The sequence below is a fragment of the Egretta garzetta genome, unplaced genomic scaffold, assembly GCF_000687185.1.
Source record: "Egretta garzetta isolate BGI_Z169 unplaced genomic scaffold, ASM68718v1 scaffold31, whole genome shotgun sequence".
NCBI classification, from domain to species: domain Eukaryota; kingdom Metazoa; phylum Chordata; class Aves; order Pelecaniformes; family Ardeidae; genus Egretta; species Egretta garzetta.
The window spans coordinates 472,484-498,259 of NW_009258663.1; the positions used below are offsets into that span (position 1 = coordinate 472,484).

At 40.5% G+C, this 25,776-nt stretch overlaps 1 protein-coding gene across 1 annotated transcript in view; it reads right to left on the reverse strand.

The window, feature by feature from the left end:
- The window catches only part of ADGRL4 (adhesion G protein-coupled receptor L4), a 75,219-nt gene that overhangs the window by 32,386 nt on the left and 17,057 nt on the right, over positions 1-25,776 (reverse strand). The window contains exon 4 of the mRNA XM_009648431.2: positions 2,394-2,546. Coding sequence (XP_009646726.2) covers positions 2,394-2,546 — 153 coding nt within the window. The remainder of the gene's footprint in view (positions 1-2,393; positions 2,547-25,776) is intronic.

A 25,776-nucleotide genomic window follows, 5' to 3' on the forward strand; every position in this document is an offset into this window, starting at 1 on the left:
ATGGGTGCCTTCCCAGTGCTCTCAGAAATACCTGAAGAAAACTAATAGCATGTTCCTGGAAAAGGCAGAGTGGCACAGATGTCACTTTCATTTTGCAGATGGACATTTTCACGTTTTTACTCTGTTGACCAGTGTGAAAAAAGTAGGTTTATATTTCACCTTTTTATTTGCAGCTGAACATTCAATACATTGTGAAGACTGAGGAAAAAGCGTGGCTTTTACACAGTAAATAGATTTTTAATAGCTTACATTCAGGACAGCAGAAAAACGTCATCTTCAGAAATATCACATCTCTGCATTCCTCTCTTTCTTCTCAATTTCCTTTCTCCTTCTCTTTTTCTCTTTCTCCCTTCCCACCTCCCAGTTCCCCTCTATCTGCATGTTTCATTGTCACCCCTTCACCGATTCTGCCTGATAACATGGATGAGATTAAGGGTGAACTGGCATTCCCAAAGCTGTTTTCCCAAGTTTGCTTTTGATCCACTACCCTGAGAGTTAGAATCACTTTGTATCTGGAAGTTTAGTATAGTATCCAAAGAGGGGAGGAACACACATATGGGCTTCGACACGGACTCGCACACACCCAGTCACATACCATGCTTGCACCACTGGGAACTCCAGATAGGTTTGGTGGCATGAACAAATAGGTTGCATAATGGCAGACTCTCCAAAATTCAACTACTGTATTTGTAAAGTTACTGCCATATATATTATACACATATATTAAAAAGGAAACTTAAGACTGCAGAGTCTGAAAATATTTTGGGGCCCTATAAACTTGGGTAGGATGGATACTTGGTAGCTCTGTCCTCTGATTTGTACTGGACAACTTGCACTGTACTTACAGTGACAACGGGTGTTTGCTTCAGCTGGGTACAGCACACCCTGAATACACTACTGTCAGCTGCTTGTGTGCAGGTCACCTCTACTACCTATAGCAGCAGATCCATTGGGTACAAAACATCCTATTATGGTTTCCCTGACAGATAAAGCAGAAAATTAATTGTGGATCAAAAGGTTGTCTTTAGGACTCACTGCTTGGTAAAGTAATTGGTACACATGTTTAATGAGAAAAGGTGCCCACAGGTAATTCTTTATTTCAGTGTGAGTTTTGGAAGCTCTCAGCTCCTCCCATATGGATTTGCAAAAAGGAGAAGAGAAGAGGTAAACTAACCCCCAGTAGAGGATAAAAAAAGATCAGTCTGCCCAGTAAAGAAAAGAGGGCAAAAAAAAAGAAATTAGCAAGCTAATGGTAAAAAGCTAAAGTGACACAAGAACAATCAGAGAAATAACTTTGAAGACAAAACTTCTGAAGCTGAGGGAATATCATAACATAAAAATCAAAGACAGGACCAGAAATTGCGAGAATATTTACAGCTCAATGTGCTAACAGTCTCAGTCCCAGCTAATTTAAGAACGATTCATAGTGGCTGGATAAAGAAGAGCTCTTTTAGATGGATGTGAGCAATGGGCAAGAAATGTTGATTAGATCACTTTCTGGCTTAATATGCAGCCATTCTGCTGATATTAAGAGCAGTAAGAAGAGAGGTTGTCAGCACTCACAAGCTCACAAGAGACATATCTAGAATGAGACACAGTCAGCATAAAGGTGTAAAGGGCAATAGATTTATTTCTCATTTTCCCATTCCCTGAGGACTGTTGCAACATACAGAGAAAATTACCAGGAGTTTGAAAAAAGAGAAATAGTTACAGTTCTTCCATTCAAAGGAAATCCTAAAGGATTGCATAGCTGTTCAGAAATAACATTTTTCCAGAGAACTTTTCCTCCCCTGTAATCTTGAACATGTTCCATCCAACTGCTACAGATACAGAGGCTGATGGATGGCACAGGAGGTAGGATAAATACTGGTCTTGCTCATTGCTTTTGATCAGACTTGAAAAATTACCCAAAATATCCCAACGAAAGCCCCCAAATGAAAGATATTTGGAGCATAGTAGGTCAAATGTATAGAGAATCTTGTTGGTCCCAAGTGACCTGAATGCAGAATATTTTGTCACTCTGCTTTGTTTTAAGAATACAACCGCCTTGCTCGCAGATCAGTGAAACAGGGGCATAATTGGGTGGATTGGGGATTCATGTGTTACCTTAACTATATATTCATCATCAAAAACTGTGACATGTAGATTAAAAACATTGTGAAGAGAGTAAAGATTGAAGTGTTACTGAAAGCAATGGCAGCTGCTGTGTTATCAGCAAAAAGTGGGGGCCTGAGCTGGAATATTAAGTCTGTACCAGTCCAAATTGTGGGAAATTTATATCCAGACTCCAAACTTCGCAAATCTGAAAGCATTTTGCTAGATTTCTATAATTAACAGAAGCAATAAGAGAAGAGTGACAATGTAAAGCTAGCTGGCAGACATTAATAACTTACCCACGCAGGAGGTTCCATCATTAGGTACAAAAGTTTGTTGACCATTGCTGGATTTGAAACCAGGTGCACACATGCAGAAATAACTTCCCACCGTGTTTGTGCAATTGGCATGCTCTCCACAAGGCTGAGTAGCATTTTCACATTCATTATCATCTGTCAAGACATAAATTATGGAAAAATATATTTGCATTTGCCAATTGAAGAAAACAGTAAAGTAAAAGGTTAATTTGGCCTCCGGTACTTTATTTATGTAAGTTTTGAATGCTGAGCTGGCACTCTTCGTGTTTGTCTATATATTTTTCCCATTGCTAAGGATATAATCAGGTGTTCAGCAGCACTCTTCTGCCCTCATCCTGCGTGAGTCAACAAATGAGAAAACCAGTGGGATACTGAAGTAAAGGTTTAATTGGATATTCACTTGGAATAAAGGATTGAGACAGATACGTGTTCCTCTATGGTTGTATTTGATAACATTTTTTGCTACCCAAAAATCTACAGGTAGAGCGTCACCCCGAGGATGCATCTGGGAGTCTAGAATCATAGAAAACAGAGCTCAAAAAGACATCAAGGAATCACCCATTTCATTCCCTAACACCAAAGCAGTATGAATACAGCTAAACTGACAGCTTTTTTTCTGGCTTGTTTTTGAAGACCTTCTGTTGTATTCCTCAGCAGTCCCAGATAACAAACTTACAAAGTTTGTCCTACTCACAGAGTCTTCCAGGACATTGTTTTTTTCTTAGTTATCCCAAAGATTTTAACAAACAGATGAGCAGGATCTTTACCTCTTAGCAACTGCTGTCCAAGTCATCAGTTTTGTATGTGCAAAATTACAGGCCTAATCCCATGCTCCGATTGATATAAGGAAAAGGAACTATATAGACAAGTTTTAGGACTGCTTCCTCTCTGCAGAGCCTCTGCATGTGCTATCGCTGTGAGCACAGGGATCCAGACAAGCTTGATCAAAGGTCAAACGAAATCATAAACTCATGCTTTGAACTGTATAGTTGATCTTCTGCAATGACTCAATGAAACTGCTTCCTCTCCAGAATCTTCCAAGGCCCCTGTTGTCTATTAAATAATTTTCAGACCAAACTTGAGAAAAATGTCAAAAGCTTCCTTATCCAGCACTGTACTTGGGAAACTAAGAGTAACACCCACAATACTGGTAATTCCATCTTTCCAAATAGCCCATTTTTTCCCAAAGCACCCCAAAACCTCTGAAACAAATAAATCAATGAAACTCCCCCAAAGACGACAACACTCTGAGTGGAGTTCTCTATTTTCTACATTGTGAGAAAGGAAAAGAGTTAAAGGCTTCCTGAAGCCTATTGGGATTTTGTTCCTGTTCTCAAGCAAAAGGTACTCATAACATGATGAATGACAGGAAAGAATTCTAACAGGGAGAGAAATAACAATTTATTGCAGAAGAGGAACGATTAAGGAGCATGACAGGGAGAAGAAATATGATTTCAGAAAAGATGCCCAGGGATGAGTTTCAGAAAGGTGCTTCTGCTTCCTGATGGTCAGTGTTCTCATAAGGTGTTTACAGAGATAGGGTACAGATAAGTAAAGTGCAAGCTAAGGAAGCAGCAAGATTAAAGTACACCAAGAATTATAAAGCATTGGAGGAATACATTTCTGCAATATAACTTAGTCACAACCCCTAGAATAATGTTGGAAAAGCACATTTTTCAGATCTGAAGTCTGACGTGATTTTGAATGTTACTCAGTTGTCTCAGAGAGGCAAATATCAATTCGGAACTGCAGCTTTCCTCAAGGGAATTTGGGTCAACAGTATCAAATGGATTATCCTTATTAGAACTAAAATGGAACCTAATTTAATGAGGAATCCAAGCATAAAAGCACTTTGCCAACACACGTCAACAATATTTATTTTACAGCTTTGGTATTCATGAGAATAGAGGAGAGAAGGTGTATGATTTGGATCTTACTTAAAGAATGCCAAAGTAAAACCTAATTAGTCTAAGTGAAATTATGACAGGGAGGAAAAAATGTAGTGTTAGTTCAAGTTCAAAAGTTAAGCATGAGAATATGAAAAATCCAGTTTGGCACATGGCATTGTGGAGCCCAGGCCCCAGGGCACTTTACAAATCTTGGTAGCAAGGTCCACTTGCTCAAGTACAATTTGTGCATGTCTGTGTGTTTAGCTCTTTTGCAATCCCAGTTTGCTCCCAGTACCTGGCATTTGATGACAAAAAAAATGGACTATCCTATTTTAGCTGCCGAGTAAACTTGGTCTTGGAAAGTATTATAGACCCTAGAAAACAATATGTGTTGACTTTGGAAAGCTCATGTGGTAGTAGTCATGAGAAGTAGGACACCGATCACTGCAGGACTTCATTCGAAGCAGAGGAATAATAAAGAGCTGAGCAGAGAAAAGCTACAGGTTACATACAAGAACTTTTCTTTTGGATTTTTTTTCTAGGAGCTCAACTACAGTCCTCAAAATCCAGCACTAGTACCTTTTTCAGGTGGTCCAAAAAGTTTACAAGCAATATTAAAATGACTCATGCGGTGGCCATCAATGAATTCTTTACAATTATACCCGACTAACTCTACTGGATTATTGGTGTTTTTCCTCAATATTTAGGATGTCTGTAAGGGGTTTTATGGTGCCTATATTGCCTTAGAAGGCTTGTCTATTGAGAGAACCTTTCTGATAATTTGAGAAACCTTTAGAATATCAAAGAATAGCAGTAACTTACATTGCAAACACAAGAATGGGTATTTTAAAGAGTTAAATTCATAAGGAGCTTTCTTTCCACTACTCCCATGGTCTAATGTAATACTGAGCAGACCATGCTGAGGGATAATTTACTGGACCACATCCTGCATCCATTGAAATTAATGGCATGAAAGTCACTGACGTAAGTAGGCCCGGGGTGGTGCTCGCTATGGAAAACTACCGGGTTAATGAGAAAGGCAAGTGAGGAGGAAGTTTTCAAGAAAAAAAGGAGTTTCATACGCAGTTTGACTAGATGTGTTTAAATAATCTGCCTAATTTCACACAAAATATTTTACAAGATCAACAATGATGGCAAAACCATCTAGCTCTCTGTATAAACAATTTGAATTTTTTCTTCAGACAGCAGTTCAGTGTGAAGCCCAGGGGCTTGAAGTAATTTTCCAAATTTTACATGATTTATAACATTACTGGATTTGTGATTTAAATGACATCAGGAAAAAACCAACAGGACTTATAAATAGAAAAATGTTTTGGTTGTTTTTTTTTTGTTGTTGTTTGTTTTTTAAGAGAATTTTCTGTCTATACAGAGAGGATACTTTAAATGACAGCAGACGTATGATCCGCCTGCTTTGTTGCTACCTAATTTAATTGTCATGTGCATTCATTTCTGGCACAGATACCCACTGAACACTACAGGCAGTGTTTAAGGAATGCAAGTTCCTTTAAAGATTTTTTTTCTTTTTTCCAGTAACTGATGAAAAATTCGGAGACTTTTAGAAATAAGATTGCTCGAATGACAAGGTTAATTATTGTAACTAAATGGTAATACTGCTTCAAGTCTGATACACACGGCATTTGCTGAATAGCTGAACTGTCCTGAGAAATGCTGGGTTGTTTGGTTTTTTTTTTTTTTTTTGCGGGGCGGAGATGGGGGACAACACAGACATGACCGGATTATTGTTTGTGGATCTTTTGTTTTATTTCTGTTGGGCTTGGTTTTTACATGGCAGTTCTACAGTATTTGGATTTCTTTATTTTCATTAAAAACCACAATGTGAAGAAGGCTATAAATAGTTTTCTAGGAAATGTGTTAAATAACCCAAAGATGTGTAGATACAGGAGCGTGTATGTATGTGCACCTGAATATTGGTAGGATGCTTATATGATACAGGTGTAAAATAAAACCAATTTTCCATTTTCACCTTAAAAATACAGCTACTGTGTATTTTACTGTACATAAATGTAACTCTGGTTAAAGGGAGTCAGCTACTAACTGCATGTAATCATTTCTCCACTGGTCTCTTGAAAATGTATAAGGATCTTCAAAAGCAAAAAAATCTGAAAAGCTGATATAACTCTTTCAAACTCAGTTTGAACTGAGGATGGTAATTCCATATTAAAACTGCATGTGTTCATTAATACAAGAACACCATTGGTTTAGGATTGAGTAGCCCCACTCAGGAGTTTGGGAATTGATGGAAGCCTTCCCCTGTCACAGAGGGCTAGAAATTGGATCCAATGTTCGAACAACCACTCTTTTACATCAGGTAACATTATTCATTGTTAGGTAAAATATGTATGAATTTTGTTTAGCGTTGATAGAATACTTTTTTGTCTAAAGACGATTCAATTATTTCAGAAATTTTAAAAGATACGAAATACAAAAAGGAAGAATGATGTGTGGATTTCAGGGTCATAATGCAGTTGGAAGCTGGAGAATCTGATAAGATTTTAGGAAAAAGGAGAGAGGAAATTTCTTCAATCATATTCCATATACTTTCTGAAGTGCAAGGTTTACCCTGTCATATATTCAGTTTTAATACTGGTGGTTATAAAATTATAATCTACAATAGGAAAACACCAGGGCAGCTACAGCTACAAAATGACATAATTTGTTATTATTATGACAAGCATGAGAAAGTGCTTTGAATTATCAATTTTAGATATAAGATTTTTGTAATACTGTTTACATATTTTACATGAAAAATGTCACGAGGGAAAGTCTTATGGCAGCAGATTTATCAAAACAGATTTGAAGGGTTTCCATTGCACTGAACACATCTCCATGATAGACTTTTTGATGATGACATTCAATATGAAGAGTTAGTTTTGGGGGTGAAACTTACTGTATTGATTCACAATCACACTGACGTTTTTTGTTTTGTCTTTTTAAATTTTGAAGTAAACTGTTCCTTCACTTTGAGTAACGTACAATGCTGAAAGCACCCAAGTTAGACAGTGATTTGTGCCGATTCAGTCCTCACCAATCCATGCAAAATGAGAGATTTGGAGAAGTGAAACTTGGCGTTATAAGATATATTCTGGGCTCTCTAGCATTGAATTAAATTGATATCAGTCAGGCTGATGGACTTTATTAATTGCTAAGTGACCTGACTGAAAAACTAACAATGTTGAACTTGGAGTTTGGTCACTGGTGATAGCCAGCTGGAGGACTCCTGTGGTGGGATGGCCCATGGCTGAAGGAGCTGGCTGCCTGGGACCCTTCCACATGGAAAGCCTGCCCTGGAGCTGCACAGCCTGTGAGCTCAGCCCTTGACTTCCATGCTTCTGGCTCTTCTACACAAGAGCTGGAATTCCCAAAGTCTTGGATCAAAATCTGCCCGTTAAACCTACATCTCCCAAGGCTTTCTACTGGGGTCTTGCTACAGGAGGAGCACTCAGGGGTCTTGTTCCTCTGCTTCTTTGGCACAATCCTGGCTCCCCACACAGGGTAATCTGTGGGGGGTCTTGTTCCTCTGCTTCTTTGGCAGGGGCCACAATCCTGGCTCCCCACACAGGGTAATCTGTGTTGTGGCCAGGCTGCTTTGTGGGGTCTGACCTGGATACCCAGCCAAGCTGGCCAGAGAGGCAACAGACTTCCCAGGGCAGCAGCAATCTGGCTGTTGCAGGTGAACTGTTTTGACACCTTGACAATTCATTAAAATAATTTTCTGGAATAGAACTCCTGAGCAGAGCTTGAGTTTGATAACCTGAGTTTTCCCAAAGCCATGCTTCAACAAGCAAGGCATGATGGTGTGATTTTCATACGTTTAATGAACACTTGATGTTACTAAGGACCACAAGCAGCTCATAACGAGGCCATTACTGTATACTACAATACATTCACATTCTATTCTGTGCATAGAAATAGGACATAAAAAGCAGCAATTAAAACATCAACAATTAATTTTGTCCCAATCCAGACCTTTTGAAACCAAGGTTGGAGGCCTCTGGGGCATACCCATCTATCAAGACCAGCATTGGATGCAGTAGTCTGAAAGTGGACAGCGCTGGGTAGGTAGGAAACGCATCTGGAGCGGCTGGGGAATACACTGATTCATTGCATCCGGCTGTTCTCTTTCGACAGCAGCCTCTGCTGCCAAAGCTGCTATGGAGCCCCTGGGGGAAAACTAAAACTACCCTTCCCTAGTGTAACCCTCATGGGAGAACAGTGCTTGAAGTGCCTCACTTAACCCCTCAAAAGCAAGGAAATGAAAGGCTTCCTGTAAAACAAATTCCAGTGCTACCCACCCTGCTGTGCTTAGCTTGTCTGGAGGTCTCAGAACAGTGGGTGATCTTACATACATTACTCCTGTGTTGCAGGACTGTGCATCTACAGCCATCACAGCCCGAGTTAAGAACAGCAATACTGTTAACAACCTTGCCTTTCCTTCCTTGTGATGTGTTGCCATTAATGGTAATTTAACACAATTTGTTTATGATTCTCCAAAGATTCAGCATTCAAGTTTGGTCTAAATCAGCATGAAAGAGCAGATGCTTAGAGAAACCACTTGAGACTGCAGAACTGGGCTGGAAATCTCATTTAAATATGAATTGCTTTCATAATGGGCCAGATTCATCTTTGTCCTATACCGGGGCAGGGGACCATGCAGTTGCTGCATAGGAAATCTTGCCACTGCAAGCTCTGTCTTGCTAAGATTTCGTAACTCTCTACCTCCTTGCAAGAGCTTTTCACAATGCCTTCTTGGGATGTTTTTATAGCTTGGCAGGAATTTTTAACTGGTTTGAACTTGATGGCTCTGCAGCTAGCTGGACTCCTAAGAGTCCTTAGTTCAGCAAACAAATATTTTCTTTCACATTCTTCACAAGCTATGTGTATATGCAGAGATGATTTCAGATCAGCAGTTCTTTGATGTCTGGCTGAACTAAAGGGCCTCACAACAAAAAATTCCCTTAGTCCCAGTTTAAAGAACAGGGCAGAGCAGTCTAAAAGAAGGAAAGGCGTGTTCCTACATATTCAAGAGAGACTCAGGTTGAGTTTCAGAGAATGGAAAAGGTTCAGAGAGGTTAATATATTATCTAAACCTTTTCCCTCATTTCTTGCTGGTATTTTCAGACATGACAAATTAAACATGAAGAGCATTTATGATTGGGTAAGCGCCAGTGATGAAATTGTCATTTGTTTAGCCACACAGAACAGCCTGCCTTTTCAACACTTGTGAAGTATCAAAAAAAGAAAATCTGTAATTTGTGATCACTCGTATGTGAAGAATAAGGGGGGGTGGGGAAATCTTGAAAAGTGCTAGTCCTCAACTGGAAATAAACCCTTTACCCAGACAAGCATCTGCAGGAATTTGTGAATAAAAAGGAACAGGGTGCTCAAATTAGTGAAACAGAGGGAAAGGGGGGAATAAATAGCTGTTGAGGGGCCCTGTCCCACCTTTTCCCCAGCACTGGCTCCCCTCCTCCTCTGGAGAGCAGGGGTCCACGTGCACTGCAGGCAGGGCAATGTGCCCCCACCGCTCCCCCAGAGGGGACCTTAGAGCTGCTCTGGTCAGCAGACACTCAGCAAGAAAGCTTCAGAGCTGTGCAGCTACAAGAGGGGAGCTTCCGTTTGGGTGTCCAAACCCCAGATTAGTCATTTACTGTCTGGCTGACACCCCTTCCCTCACCAGACCATGAGGGGAAGACCCGTGAGTGCTATGGAGATTCACCCCTTCCATTACAGGCAGAACAGGAGCTGGGCAGGCATCCCCTGCTGATGTGGTGAGCGGGGTCTAGGGTCACCTGTCAAGGGTGCAAGTGAAGAGCACAACCCGCATCACAGCTCAGGCACGAGGGACCGGGAGCTGCCACTCCCTCTTCAGGGAAGCGGACCGTGACCTGGTCTAGGGTCACCTGTCAGGGGTGCAAGTGAAGAGCACAACCCGCATCACAGCTCAGGCACGAGGGACCGGGAGCTGCCACTCACTCTTCAGGGAAGCAGACCGTGACCTCCATGCACCTGGAGCACTCCAGGCTCCCCTTCTGCCTTCCTCCCAGGAACATGGCATTAATTCACCAGCTGAGCACCTGGCCTGATGAGCTGTTAAAATGAAAAGCTACAGAAAGAGAGAGACTGTAGCAGAGTAACATCAGAGACAGTAAAATGGAAAAAAAATCCAGGATGAAGGTGGTCTGCTGGAGTTCCCAGACTGGCTTTGGAGGGGAGGAGTGATAATCAGATGAATTATCTGGAAAACTTTGTTACAGACACTGAGTAGGAGGAGATAAAACAATGATCACATTTTCAGTTCCAGTCACACGCTGCTCCTGGTTAGCCACACCATGAACTTAAGCAACCCAAGGCTCCCATCTGACAGGATGTGAATGGGTGAGACGTCACCACTCAGATCTAAACACTTTGGTCCCAAGAAAGAGATAAGTCAGAAGGAAAACAGCTTAGCAGCCAGTTTGATTAAAGAGGAAGAAAAACTTCCAGGCAGCACTTTCCCAAATTTCAAAACAAAAAAAGAAAGATGTTTATTCAGAAAACACAGCCGGGAAATGCATCACCACTTCATAGCTTATATATGAAAACCACTGTGGCACCATCATGGTGAGAGTAAGCAAGATGTGAAAAAGGGGGCGAGAGACAACACGGCTTGAATGAGGCAGAAGAACTTTAAGCATCAGATGATGAGCTTTATCAAATTCGCTACAAGGATGCAGCAAAGGCTGTGATAAAAAATAATGCTCTTCCCTGTCAGGATATGGACTTATCCTTCAGTCACACAGGACTAAGCCCGGGGGTCTTCAATGCTATGTAGTAACAGCAGCACTGCGTTCCCACTGTGCCAGGGAGCCGGGGCTGGAAGCACCCAGATGCTCACACGAGATGGTCACTGTACTGTCCTGGGAGCTCTCTGCAGAACACAATGGTCAGTTTGGAGTAGTTAATGCCAGTGATAGAGATGCATGTGAGTTACATGGCACTGGATCCAGGCACAGAGCTAGCTAAAGGTACTTTTAATTGGAGTTGATGGGAACTGTCAACCGTCATTTTGTTCAGGGTGGTTCATATTATACATTCGGGAGGCAGGTGTTAAGATTCAGGTGCTGGATGCCTCCCTGGAGTGTACAGGTGGGGATGTATGAACTGAAGGGCAAGGTCAGGTTCATCTCTAAGTCTGAAGAAGGCTTTCCCTCAGAGATGACCTGCTCCATCACTCCTTCTTGTGGCAGGCTCTGAAACAGCAGGATTGTTTCTACGTTTACTTCTGAGTGAACAGAACAACACGCTCATGTTTGGTTTAAGTGTGTGAAAAGTCTGTTTCTATAACAGAGCCTGACCTCAAACTCACTGAAGTCCAAGGATTGGCTCCCATTAACCTGCATCTTTGCTCTTATAGAAGCAAAGGGGCAAAACCTGCCAAGAGCAGAAGTCAAGAATGAATGAAGATCACATTGCTCTTCCTTTCCTCAGCCCACACAGATCTAATTACCAAGACACAACCTCAACATCCTGGCGGGCGCCCTGCGTCAAGCTTCCTAGTCAAGGGTTAGACAGAATGTAATGAGACACATCATCAGTTTCTTGGTTTGCCTCCTTCAAAAAACACAGAATTAAAACAAGGTTAAGTGCAGCTGAATGGGAATATGCTGGATTCAAACTGCCAGCAGTGTGCAGGTGCCGATGTTTTTCTCAGTGCTACCAGCAGAAGAGTTTTAGGAACTTCCTTGTTATTAAATTGCATCATTCCCAGTTATTAAATGACATCATTCCCAATCCAGCTTTCACTTTTGTTGCTAACTTGCTTGTTTTCACTGAACCTCATCCTTTAACTGAAAAGTAAAAAGCACATGCACAATCAGAATATTTTTGCTTAAAGGAAAGCGAGCGGCACAGCGGTCCCTTACTGAGAGGGATTTGCCAGTGGATAACTATGCCCCCTGCAGAACTGAATGGGCAGCCCAAGTAGCAGTTCTATTTCAGTGCTACAAATAGAGCTGTATTTAAAGAAACAAAACAAAACCCACAAAACCAAACAAAAACCAGGCCACCTATAGCCAGACAATATCCACATTGTGATTTCTTGCAGACTTCCCATTGCATTTTCCATTTACCATAATGCTGGCATAGAATCAGCACCATGAAAGAAGATGTATCAGAATGTGAGGCTGAAAACTTGAATACATTCATTGTTTAACCCTTTCTTCAGTTCATATAAATAAATGCCATGATTTATTTATGCTGTGTACACATATTCCCCCAGTACTCCAGTAGCCACTGTATAATAGCATTTGGGAAAATAAGCCTCAGAGTTGTTCAATTCCCAATGCACCTGGTTCTTGTTATTTCCAACCCTAATTTCTGAAAACTCTGAAGAACTTTCTCAACCAAAATATATAAACTCAGTACAGCACATTCTGGTAACCATCTAAAGTTAAACTTTCTTTTACATATTACAGAAGAACCTGTAAAGTGTCTTTTTGTAGATGAACTGGTTCCCCAGTAGCTGCAAAGTGATTGCACGCTACCATGTGCCACATCTTGGGATCCATCTGACCTGCATCCAACAGATGTTAAATGCATCTAAAGAAAGGCAGTATACCCATATCAGGATTACTCTGTCCATATCTAATCCCCACAGCTACTAGATGCACGTCTCCTACAGCCGGTTACACAGGGGCCAGCACTCAGAGGTCACGATGTCTCTGGCTTCTTCAGCAATGCCCCATCTAATGGCAAGTGAAACAAGGCTGGAAGTCAGGAGGAACACGAGTTCCTACGTCTCACATTTCCAGGCTACCTTCCCAGCCCTGGGGAGATAAACTCTGTCAGTTTACATTTACCACTGTAGCAGCATTTTTGGAAGGGAAAATTAAAACTGGACTCTACCAAAAAAGTTTTTGCTAAATCATAATATAACATGATTTAAGAGCTTTATTAGGAAGCCTTTATCTGGGCAACAAGGACAGATCCATATGCAAAAAGGAAAACCAGGCTCATCAGTGTTTAACTAGAAGTCCCTCTTCATGCTTTTGAATCTGCTACTTAAAAATAGGTGGTACAGTACGAAGTGCAGGTGTCATTGTATTGCATTATCTTCAATAAGTTTTGTCCTTTGAAAAACAATTTTCTGTAACATACCTGCAACAGTTTCAAAAACATTTCTTGATTTTAGCTTTGAGATCTGTATTATGTTCCATTTTGGATTTAAAAACAGAATACAATAAAAGATGCGGTAAGATTGCTTTGAGAGAAGTAATAGCTCAAATAACATGGAAGGACATAAAACAGTGACTACAGGAAAAGCTATTTTTTTCCATTGTGGAACAGTATTCATTGATTTCTGAAACCACAGGCTAATTATGCTCTGAGTGGACAAAGTACTTTTAAGTAGTCTAGTCTGGGCATCAGAAACATTGCGATCATGATGTACTTTTGTCAAACCCAAGTTACAATACTCAAGATGAGTAACTTGATGAAATTTGATTGCTGGTACTATTCAGGACATGAGGTGAACTAATGCTAGTCTGAGATGCATGGACCTATATTGCTCTAAGTTAATATTAAGGTTCGGTTGTTAGAAGAAGATAACACCAGTAGCAAAGAATAGTGTTGGGGTTTTTTTGTTTCTTTGTTTTTAAGTCAATACTGTTTCATTCTTGTCAAAAGTTACGTGTGAACTAAGCCTATTCTACAGTGGCCCACATAGCTTTCATGTGGCTTGGTGACAGTATGTTTTTTATATTAGCTCTATTTGTAAGTTATCCCATTTAAATGCTCTGGAATTCAATAGCTTCACTACTGGATAATAGACTAATTCACAAAAGGAAATAATTTCAGTCTATAACTGAGAAAAGCCATTAATTACTGGAAAACATTCAGTCTCCAAACCTGAAGATATCAAATATGGTCTGGCAAGGAGGAGACAATTAGACTGAGGAATTCTACCCAGAGGGAAAACATGCCAGCATTACTTCAGCTAGACTAATGTCTTCAACAATAACCACTGAAGTATTTCTAGCTACTGTCAATGCTGTAAGTATTTAACTCCATGGTGAAAATACCTTAACTACTGACAGTCATATTCTTAGAGACTGACCCCAGCGGTTCATTTCTGATAGCAAAAATCACTACAAAAACATATAGGGTTTGCCCCCTTCTTGTGATGTGAATTAAAGTTGAATATAGTTATGCAGGTGGGATTAGAGGTTCTAAAACTCAGGAGAAGTTAGGTCTATGGTACTGCTCAGGCTCAGCTAGAGTGTTACAGATTTTTGGGTAATCACAGTCCTTTTCCCATGTAACAGCCAAATATCATCTTAATGGAATTTGCTCATTTGAAAAGTATATAGCCATCCTCCTCCTTTCTGGAGTAGCCTCTTCCAAAAATCAGACTGGTCTAAAAGCCAGATTTCCTCTTTTTAATCTCCCTCCTGAATGTTACTGCTTTGAAGTGATTGAGCCTGTGGTCTCCTCATGCCAAATGATCTCAATAGCTCTTTCTGGACCTTTCTTTCCAAGGCATACAATCTGGAAAACTTCAGCTCCATGTCAAATGGCAGAATGAGTTAACTCATTCAGGTCCCTTAATGAGTTTTGAATGCGAGGGGAGTATATAGCATCCTAATTCAATTTAAAGTGACTTTTCCCTTGCTGACTACACCAACGACTCTGCTCTTCAATAGTTATTACACGCTAGGTTGAAATATTCTGTTTATTCATAATCACGGTTGTCTACATGGTTTTATCTTTTTCTGGTGAGGGTGTTTATTCTTAGATACAGGGGCTAAGGACTTTACTATCCCAAACATACCAAACACGCTTAGTAGGCAAAAATATAAAAATTCTATTAAAAACATCTCTACAGTTTGGACAGAAGTAATACTTAGAATAACATTGAAACGTGGCACAAGTCAGAACTGAAAACACTTTCAAGTTTGCCTACCATAATACAACCTGCCACATAAAGTGTTATTACATGCATTTTATGCCTGGGAGTACTGACAGGCAGGAGCGTGTAGCTATGGTGTATAAGTGCTGTGTATCTTTGGGTAACTGGGGATCTGCCTGCACGCCGTATCGGAGGGCTGCGCGGCGCGCAGAGGCAGGTTGTGCCACAAGCAGCGACGCCGCATTAGTGCCGCTCTCTAGCCAGGCTAATTAGCCCTTTAAACAGAGTGTCTATTAGCCTGGACACCGCACTGTGCTGCACAGCCACCCTGCTTGCTATTGCTTGACTTGGTTTATCCAGTACTACACTGTGTCAGCTCAGCAGACACTTGGAGACAAAGTCCCAATTACAAACCGCAGAGAAAACACTGCTGCCACTGATTAAAGCAAGGGATATAATTTGCATACTAAGAAGGCAGAAGCCACAGAAAAGGAGGATTGTGATAAGATATCGAATAAAGGCATGTAAACCATAACAGATTTCCACATACTGTCATGCTGGGGATCTGTCAGAGAGGGAGGCACTGCAGAAACCTTCACTACTATTTTTCTAAATATTACTCATCTGTGAAGTTCTCAGCTGGAAATACTAAAAACTTGTTTCCTAAGCAAATCAATCAAAAAAAAAAAAGTAGCTTCCCTTCATTTATTGAAATAAACCTGTCAAAGTAAGCGCCTAAATCCAAGTTCAAGCAAACATAATCAGGCTAAACATCTTGATTATCAAACAGACTGGACCTGCAGAAGCATTGGGTAGTAGATTTCTACAGCATGATAAGTATCCTGAAGACTGTGCCATTTACTAGATATGTGGAGAAGTGCTTCAAGGTTCTTTTTTGAACCTTTTGGGCAAGAAACTGGTTTAGTAAAAAGCAACAGTAAAGAATATTACTTTATTATTAATCCAGGAAAACTATTACATCATGTATCAAATGTTTTGTTCATTAAAAAAAGTCATTGCCTTTGTCCTCTGCACCGGTCTCTGGATGTACCAGCACAGGCAGTTCTATAGGATATCCTTAGTTTTGCTCCAAAAGTCCCAGCTCTGTTCAGATACTGAAGATCCCAGAATAGCTTGTTGGGAAAGGGTCTCTGTGCTCGGATTTGTTGCAAACTTTATGTTATAGTAAGCATTAAATATTTCTTTTGCTTATTCAGTCAAGTGGAATACATTTACATCTCCAATCTATATTCAGACTAGAAAAGCAGTGTTTAAAAGACAATTATTTTTAAGTGGTCAAGCTGTTAAATATGAAAATACAGGATTAGAGCTTAAATTCTTACTCCAGCTGCCTTGGCTCCAGATCAGGCACCATAAAGTCAACCTCCAGGATCTCCTCCAGAGACTCACTGACAGATCTGGGATAGGGGACAGCTGGAGCCAGGGAAGAGGGCATATTGGGAATGGGACAGCAGCACACACTGTTGCAAAAAGGCTAGTGCTGTGCTTTGGAGAGACTGACATTTTACAGAAATCTGACTATTGTTCAGAGGAGGGCTTTACCAGTCCTCAAATCCACCCAGGAATTTGAGTAAGGAAAGAGCATTCCTTTCCTCTTAACTGATGACACCCGTGTTACATCTGTTAGAGGCAAGTGGCAGAGTCACCCTGTGAGTTAAGGCTCATGAAAGAAGGAAAAATTGCTTTCAAAGCAGGTCCACTTGTAGGCCATTAAACTGCAAAATAATGATGGGTTTCTTGAGGAGCAACAAATTTCTTTAGAACTTCTTTTGCTGCCTGTTTTAGCCAAAGGCTGCACTGTTGTATTATTTTATGTTTAAACATACCCTACTCTGACAAGCCACTGAAGTCTTTAAAGTCTTCTCATCTTTATTGCAGACAGTACTTTGATCTCAGTGCCAGAAAAGGTCAACACAAGAACTTCAGAATTAGACTTGTTTACATCCAACATACAATACAAATAAATGAATGTGGCAAGGACATCTCAGGCAGATTAAATGAGGCCGTGTTTTCCTAGTTTTACTTAAAATGTTTTTGTTTTTGCCAACCATTGTGCAAGCGATGTCATCATCAAATCCAATGAAATTCACTTATTGAAGCGCTTTCTCCCTCAAAATGTTTCATCAATCATAGCCCAGAAGGGCTCTGTCATAGGATAATTGCAACTTGGCGTACCAACAAAGAGCATCCAAACGTCCCCAGCTTCCTTATCTATACAATGGGCAGAGATGACAGCCATTTTATTAGCTGAGATATTGTTACCCCCATCAGATAAAATAGTGTGTTTTGTTGCTTTGATGTTTTCTGTCACTGTAGCAGGGCTGTTGTTTTCAACTGCATGTTTAAAGAACAGCTACAGTGGCAGCTTACGTTCCTTCACAATAACACTGCCTACAAACACCTCACCGAACGAGGCAAGGGGGTACTAATTGCACTTTATCAGAAAGAGATGGGAAGAACAAATAGAATTTCTGCTGCAGTTATTTCTAGTCAAGGCATAAGTGTGGAGTCATCTCTCTTGTCTACTTTTGCTTCCTTGAGGAAGAAAGGATCACCAGAGCATGAATTCCCTCTGAACAGCCAGCCAATTGAGAAGTCACCCCAAAGTTATTTCAACTACCCCTGTTCTCCTGCCGCCACACACAGTATTATTAATTCACAGAATATTTAGTGGATTAAAATAACATTTGGGGTAACTGCTTATATTTAACACTTCTCCACAATAACTACAACTATTGCAGCACTCAAATACATATCTTACTTCCACATGCTTGGTTAGATCATGCAGACTTTGAAAGCTAACAAAAAAAATCTCATGCAGAGCAATATGCAAACCCATTTAATTTTCTATTTAAATCCTTCCTGACAGAGTGGACTTTTCTTGAATTTCAAAACAGCAAGCCTGTTAACCAAACTCCAAAGGTGGAAAAGTCTGCTTGTCGACACCAGGCTTATCTCGCTGTACTATCATTTGGGCAATAATTATATGAAGTGCTGTAGACACAATTTAATAATTCAACATTTGCCAGCTGCTACTGAAGTCTTCCCATCTATACTAAGCACAGGGAAGGGCTGTGGGCTCTCCAATGGACTGCATGACAAACACTGCCCGCATCTTTTATGTCAGCAGTACTCCAGCGCACTGATTTCTGCTGAGGGACGTTGTTGGAATGATAGTGGGAACAGCACAATTAGAAGTCATCAGCCCAGCAGAAAATCTCATCTTTGGTGGCTGGACAGCAAGAGGTTGTCCCTGATAACAAAGGGCAAAGTAGGCAAGTGTAAACTGTTCTGGCAAATACAGGCATCTCTGTTGACCTTCCTAGTTCTACACATACAATATGTCTCTAGGCAATTAAGAGGCATTTTTCTTGGCGCCGAATCCAATGCAGCTCCAACATAATGACACACCTTCCCCTCCCCCCTCCCCCAGTAATTCCCAGATACAAAAGGTAGGTTCTGCCACACTTTTCCAGCAATATGTTGCTCTTTCTTCTCCTGGAAGGCAGATTGTGCTCCTTCCTTTACACAGTAGTCTCCTTTCCTGATTTTCCACCTCCATCCATGCTCCCAAAGCCACCTCTGCAACTGGAGGTTGTGAGAACTGGATTTACCCTTGGAGAAGTGACCTTGAGATACTTACAGGTTCCATTTTCATTTATTGACTTTGCTATAGACTGTGGGTGAAAGTCTGGGGAATCACTTAACCTGCCTTTGTCTCAGTTCCCCACCTACAAAATCCTTTCTTCTACGTTGTCTGTTTGATTTAAACAAAACAGACACAAACTCCTGAAGGTCACGTGTGCTTTGATAGCAATAAGAACTCATTTGGCACCTTGATCTCATTTGGATTAACATAAAGCAAACAATTAATCCTAAGAAATGGAAAACTGAATCTTCCTTTCAAGCACTGCTCTCCAGAATTTTTTTTACTTTGAGTAAAGGATGGCGCAAGAATAAATTGCATAGTTAGAAAGGTACCTTGTTTCCCCACTAACAAGCAGAGCCAAAAAGGAAATCCATAATGGATTCAAGTGGTTTGGAGATTTAACCTTGAATACCCTTTCGGTATCATAGAAGTTACACATCACACATACTTGTTTCTAAGCCCTGTGCTGTTGTTCCCATTACTGAACGCTGGAGCTGGTCTGGAGACACAGAGGGGAGGTAGTCCCTAAGCCAGTCAACAGATGCCCTCCTTGCAGTAACTGAGTAATGCATCTCTCTCGAGCAAACCAAACCCTTCCCTAAAGCAAAGCTTCTCCTCCTGTGGAAAAAATTGTCTAGCACAGAATTTAGGATGAAAATTGTGGCCAAAAAGAGGGTTGTGATAGTCTATTTTGAGTGGAATTGCTAGTTGTTTTTAAGCATCAATGAACACCTCAAGGCTATAGTGCTCAAGTGCTTTAGAAATGCCTTCAGTATATGACATGAATACTTTCACAATATTCAGGTTTTTTTTTTTTAAAGCTTTAACTCCTGAAGTCACATTAACAACTCTAATACTCAAAGCTTATACAAGACAAACAAAACCCAAGTACTAAACTCCTAGCAACAGTAAACACCTATTTTAAATAAAAGAAAGTCACATATTTTCAGGTTTCCAGTTTCCTGGTTTGCAGGGTGCATGCATACACAGGATTTGTTTCACAGATTCATAACTTGGCAACAAAGCTTCTGAAAATCCAGAGGTCCCACCACTTCCCTCATGAAATTTGTTGGTTTTCCAATTCTGCTTGCACACCCTGGGTATACCACATATCAAACCTCTTGAAAATTAATAAAAATATTAAGAGTTACATAATTGTGCTACCACATTTTGTTAATGGACTTTTAAAATCCTCCTCACAAGAATCCAACAGATGATAAACTAACAATAAAGAGAACAGAGACTAGCAAATAATTACCGGGAAAGTCAAGGGCAGAGAATTACTCATCGTAATTGAGCAGCCGCTGCCACACTTCAGCCTTACAGCTCTAACACCTATTGACAGGTTTAGCTCATGCTCGCCTACCAGCTTCACAAGGAGAGTAACCATGTAAGGGTCCCACCTTGCTGTCTGCATTGAAAAACATGGAAGTGCTTACCCTTGCCTGCTTTTTTTCCTTCTGCTGCTCATTGCCATGATGTCTGCCTTTATCCTGAAGCAGACTGTCAGTGGAAATCTCAGTGCTGTTTCCACTTCTTTCTCTTTTAATAGCTAGTTCAAGAAAGAGGTAGTAAATTGGCATCTGGAGTATTGGGGCCCAAGAAACTACTCAGCTGCAATTGAAATCTGGTGTGTGTCAGGTGTGACGAGTTCTGTGAAAAAAATAAGAAACTTCCACAAACGAACTGCAAGTGCCAGAATCACAGCACGGGGATGAAAGGGGCTCTCTGATGAACAGAGTGTTCCTTGGTCACTTACAAAAGATTATTCAATTATCTAATAATTAAACCTTTATATAATGATTTTTTTTTTTTAAAGGAGGAGGGGAAAAAAAACAGCAACAAGGACTTTGCTTCAGCAGATGTAAAACTGACACATCTGCCTCCCTTGATACTAGCAAATTGGCTCTTTCAATATGTTTCATTTGTTCTCCTGCCAATTGCTGATCTCTTGTCAATTTACTCTCAAACTTGGAAGAAAATTAAATGGTTTGATGACATATTGGTTTCTGTATTTTATCTTTGAAATGCAAAATATATATTTCAATGATCTTAGAAATGTTTCACATCTTTGAAATCTTTGCAGTTGTAAGATGTTGGGCTTGATCCCCATCTGGAACATAAGGGCATAACTCCATCTAACTAAATTAAGCTAGGCAGTTTATCACAGCTGGTAATCTTGTCCATAGTGTTTCCACAGATTAACATGGAACATGTCATATACTTATTTAGAAATATGCAGTGTGAAAGGGGTGACTCCCTATATGCTTTAGGCATGCTTGAAAATACCTATACTAGATGATTGCCTAAAAATGTTTCCTAATAGCTTTAAATACTCAAAATGAAACGATGGAACTGTCATCACAGCAAATCACACAAGGAAAGAAAAATTATAGCAGCATTAACTGCATCAGCCACCTGCTCTATAAAGGTTATTAAAATGATGGAAACAGTATGTTGGCTATGCCATACAGGCAGGCTAAAACCCCCAGCAGGTCCAATATCCCATGCTACAAGTTGTAATTTATATGCCTATAATTTATACTGAACTATAATTTATACAACATTTATCAAAATGCCGTCTGGAAAGGACTGGCTACTGACTGGGGTACTCATTTAATTCCTTGCTCTGTGGCTACTTACTTCTTCACAACTTGACAAAAGGACTTTGGCACCAAAAGAGGGACTTTGACAAATGCCTGTGTTGTGCTCCTTGATATGCTTGGGACCACCTTGGCCTGCAATAAGCAGCCCAGTCTGTATTTTTTAGCGATGCCTCAATGCCACTGGAAACTCTTTGCTAAGGGGATGGGGTCCTATAAACATAATATGCCTAACATACCTATGGGAACCTGCTCTGTGCTCAACACAGCAGCAGCCACTTTTATTCAAACACAGGAAGGAGAAAAGGAGAAAGAGAAGGAGCTAGGGGCAATGTCCTCTTCATAAGCAGTGTTTCAGCACGCAGGAGTTTAAAGGCAGTCCTAACCAAACCTGCTCTCCCCCGGTCCTGAAAAGCAGCCTAATTGCCCAGCTGCAGGCAGTAGCTGAGCAGAAATGCACCCCATCCCTCCTGGTGAAGCTACTCCCCTTGGCAAATGCAATTCGATCACTCCGAGCCCATGAGCACATCTCTCCAGCCGGGCAGGTAGCGTCTTCATGAGGGAGTCTTGATTTCCAGTCCCTGCCCTAGGGATGCCTAATGTATTTTATCCAAGAATTGTTTAAAGTAAAATAATATGTCATATAAATGAATGGAAAGAGGCTTATTTTCAGAGCCGCTGCCACTATGGATGGCCAATATAGATGAAAGTGCTTACATTTAGGCATTCTTGACTGAAAACAATGGCTTCCCTCTCTTTATGCTAAATTTGCCCATCTGTAAAGCAGATACATTACAGTCTACCTAACTCAGAGAAATGGGATAATACAACTTTGGCAAAAAAAGGCTCCATCACATTGCTTTACTAGACATAAAAAGGTAATATGAATATATGATTTTAAATCAATATTAAGATAGTGTAGACTCCGGGACATTTCTGATATTGCTTTGGCTGGATAATGTAATTCATTTTCTAACAGGTCTCTTGCCGTGCTTGATATTCCACAGAGCCAGCCTGTGTTACAAGATGTACATAGCTAATCTGCTGAGAAAAGAAATCATAAACAACACTTTATCCTGCATTATTTTATTCATGAGATCATTATCCCAATCGGTGCAATCCTGAAGAATGGGTTGGATCCTGGGATCATATAGCCATGCTGACATACTCCAAGTTAGTCTGCTTTAAACATCCTTTAATTCCAGAGGAGGAAGGTGGTGCAAAACCTTTAAGGCTGTCATATCTGGTTTAAAACTTCCTTAGCAATTTTTTTCTTTTTTTTTTTCTTTTTTCTTTTGTTTTTGCATAGTTGTATAAGGAAAAATCTCATTACGGTAATACCCATACTTTCCTAAGTGAGTAGACTGAGCATTAGCAGTTAGTTTCCGGGGTGGAAGTGACAGCATCTGCCTCTGCCTGTCCCCAGCACAGGAAATTTGGCTTTTGGGAGCTCCCAGAACAGGCACTCGGCACTGCAAGAAACAGGAATCTCTTGAGCAAGTTTATGTTGCTTTCTTTCCAGGAGCTGGACTGAAATTTTTGTAATATGTACAAAGTGTCCACACATTCCTTACCAGTCAGCCATCACATATTTTCAGTAGCATTGTTTTCACAGGATAATCCTTAGTGGTACACAAAATGAAACCTGTTATCTCTTTGATGAATGCATTTTAAAGTCCAAGGATAAGCATGGGTAAGCGACACAAAGAAGACAGTGAAGATTTGCAGAGCAGTGACAAGAGCTGGCAGAAAGGAAAACTAGTTCCTTTAGAATTGGCTTCTCAGGGATCATCTCCCAGCATAATTTAGCCATACGAAACCACGCTTGTGCAGTATATATAAACTGGAACTAAAACTTCATTAGACACCAACCCTAGAAATTATTTGAGAGAGGTGGATCCCAAGGTCATGCGTTGACCAGAAGATCTTGCTAGATCAGATGCTGAGAGCTGTCTCCCATGACAGTCCTGGATACTAAGCCACTGCTAAATGTCTGTCTTGTCACAGATTTATTCTGTATGCGCTTGAAACTGAACCATGTCACATATTTGGCAGGAAATGTAATCCCTCCACAAAGAGGATTTGATCCTCAGTGTGATCCTGCAGTTCTCAAGCAAGAATAGCGCTTGGTAAAGCCAGTGCGAGGTCTGTCCACGTATTTCTGTTTTGAGTAAGGGACAAGCCCCAAACATGGGGTTATGAGAGCAAAAGCTCCCCTCCCCAATAATCTGTGTGGCCCAGAAGGCATGAGAAGAGATGGGCTATAGTTACAAAGTGCAAAGTGCACAAACATGATGCCTACATCTGAATTCATACAGAGAAATTGGATTATTTTTTAAATTGTTTTCCAAAGCCCCGAGTGGCATGTGATACAAACAGCAGCACAAGAATTACTATGAAAGAGAGCAAGGCATGGCTCCCGGCTTGAACAGCACCAGGCAAAATCACTGAATGAATGACATCTTAGGGATCCTCCCCTAGAGCCGACAGCTCCAGAATATCCCCATCAAACTGACTCCCAGTTTGAGACTGTCTTTGACTTCCCCTGCTTCTTTCTTCTGTGCAGACCATCATGGCAGCCCTTCTCCCCCTCCTAATGGCCATGCCATGCCTTTCTGTCCTTCCTCTCTGACCGTATTGCATAGACTATAGCTAGTCCCATCTCTCTGCCATTCCTCGTGCTCCTGCAGCACTCCTCATGTGTCATGTCCTGTTGCTGAAGGGTACGCATTTGGGATACGGTGCCCCCTTTGCCTTAAAACCCTAGGTGTGAATCTCAGCAATTGCTAAAAGTCTTCCAAGAAAAAGGGGAAGAGAGGGAGAGCGAACCTGCAGTTATCTTCTGGTATGACTGCTCTCAATCTCTTCTAAAATAATGGAATAAGTATTAAGAGCGTAAAAATCATCTGGAACAACAGGGGAACCATGACCAATAAATAGTTTGTATTTTCAAAGAGCAGATCATGCCAGACAAATGTAATTGCTTCTTCACCATTTTCTGGGTTACCGTACGGAAGGAACAGAGTGGCTGCAACGTATCTGGGCTGTAGTATAGCATTTGATACAGTGGCTCACAAAATCTTATTAGAAAAATAATTTATAATGTCTTGGATAAGAGTGCTGTCATGTGGATTGAAAACTGGCTGAAGGAATGTAAACAAAGGATAATGAGTCATGACAAACAGCACTGCACTGAGCTGTGAAGAGGTATCCAGTTGAGTTGCCACAGGAGTTGGTGTTAAGCCCAGTTTTATTTTACATATTTATTAGTGCTCTGGAAAAAGAGATGAACAGCCTGAGAATTAAATTCACAGATGATACTAAATTACTAATGTTGTTAACACCAATCAGGACAGAGATATTATATAGAGGGAAAACAGAGAGGACGGGAATGGGAAGAGTCAGTGACCAGATTTACCTATACAAATATGTGAGGGAGGGTTTTATGTCCCTGATAATAACGGGAGCCCACTGACAGACCAGCCAAAAGCAGTGTACATCTGGTCTGTCAAAGGCTGGAGCAGAGAAATAACAACAGAATCAGCTAGGAGATAATTATTAATTATAGCATTTCCCCAAAAGATCCCAGAAAAAGGCTTCACTCTCATTTTCTACTCTCAATAAGTTTCAACGTTTGGGATTTTCTAAGATTTTGTCTGGTTGCATGCTGTAAAGTAGAGTACAGCAACGTAATACAGAGTCATCTGTCTTCACATCACTATATTATGTCACTTTTCGGAGGAGAAATCAGTAGTAAAAATCTCGCCATTTCCTTTGTATACCTTGTTTACCTATACTATTAACATGAAGAGAACAGAAGTAGTAAAAACTGACACTGAGGTAATAAGCTCTTTCAGGAATTTCACTCTCCACAAGCAACTCAACCCCCCGAATTGAATCTGCTTAGAGGTGTTAAAGCAAAAATAAATTCTCTAGCTATTTGCAGCAGCTGCCTAATAGATCCCATATTACGGAATGAAAAAAAGCTTTTTTTCAAGCACTATGTTCTATGTGCTATAGAAAAAACTGAGAGAGTATTCCATTGTCCTAATCTACTTTAGTGAAACTATGTGCAGAGTGCTTAACTACAGTACGTTTTTATTTATTTATTATCCATTTATAAAGCACATTTGTATGATGAAATGAATATGGATTTCCATTTTGTGAATTAAGTTTTTCTAACTTTTATATAGATTAAAGGAATTCAAATGGGTTTAATGCCTTTTAAATGTTCATAGACAGTATGGTCTATATACATGTGTGTATTTTTAAAGAA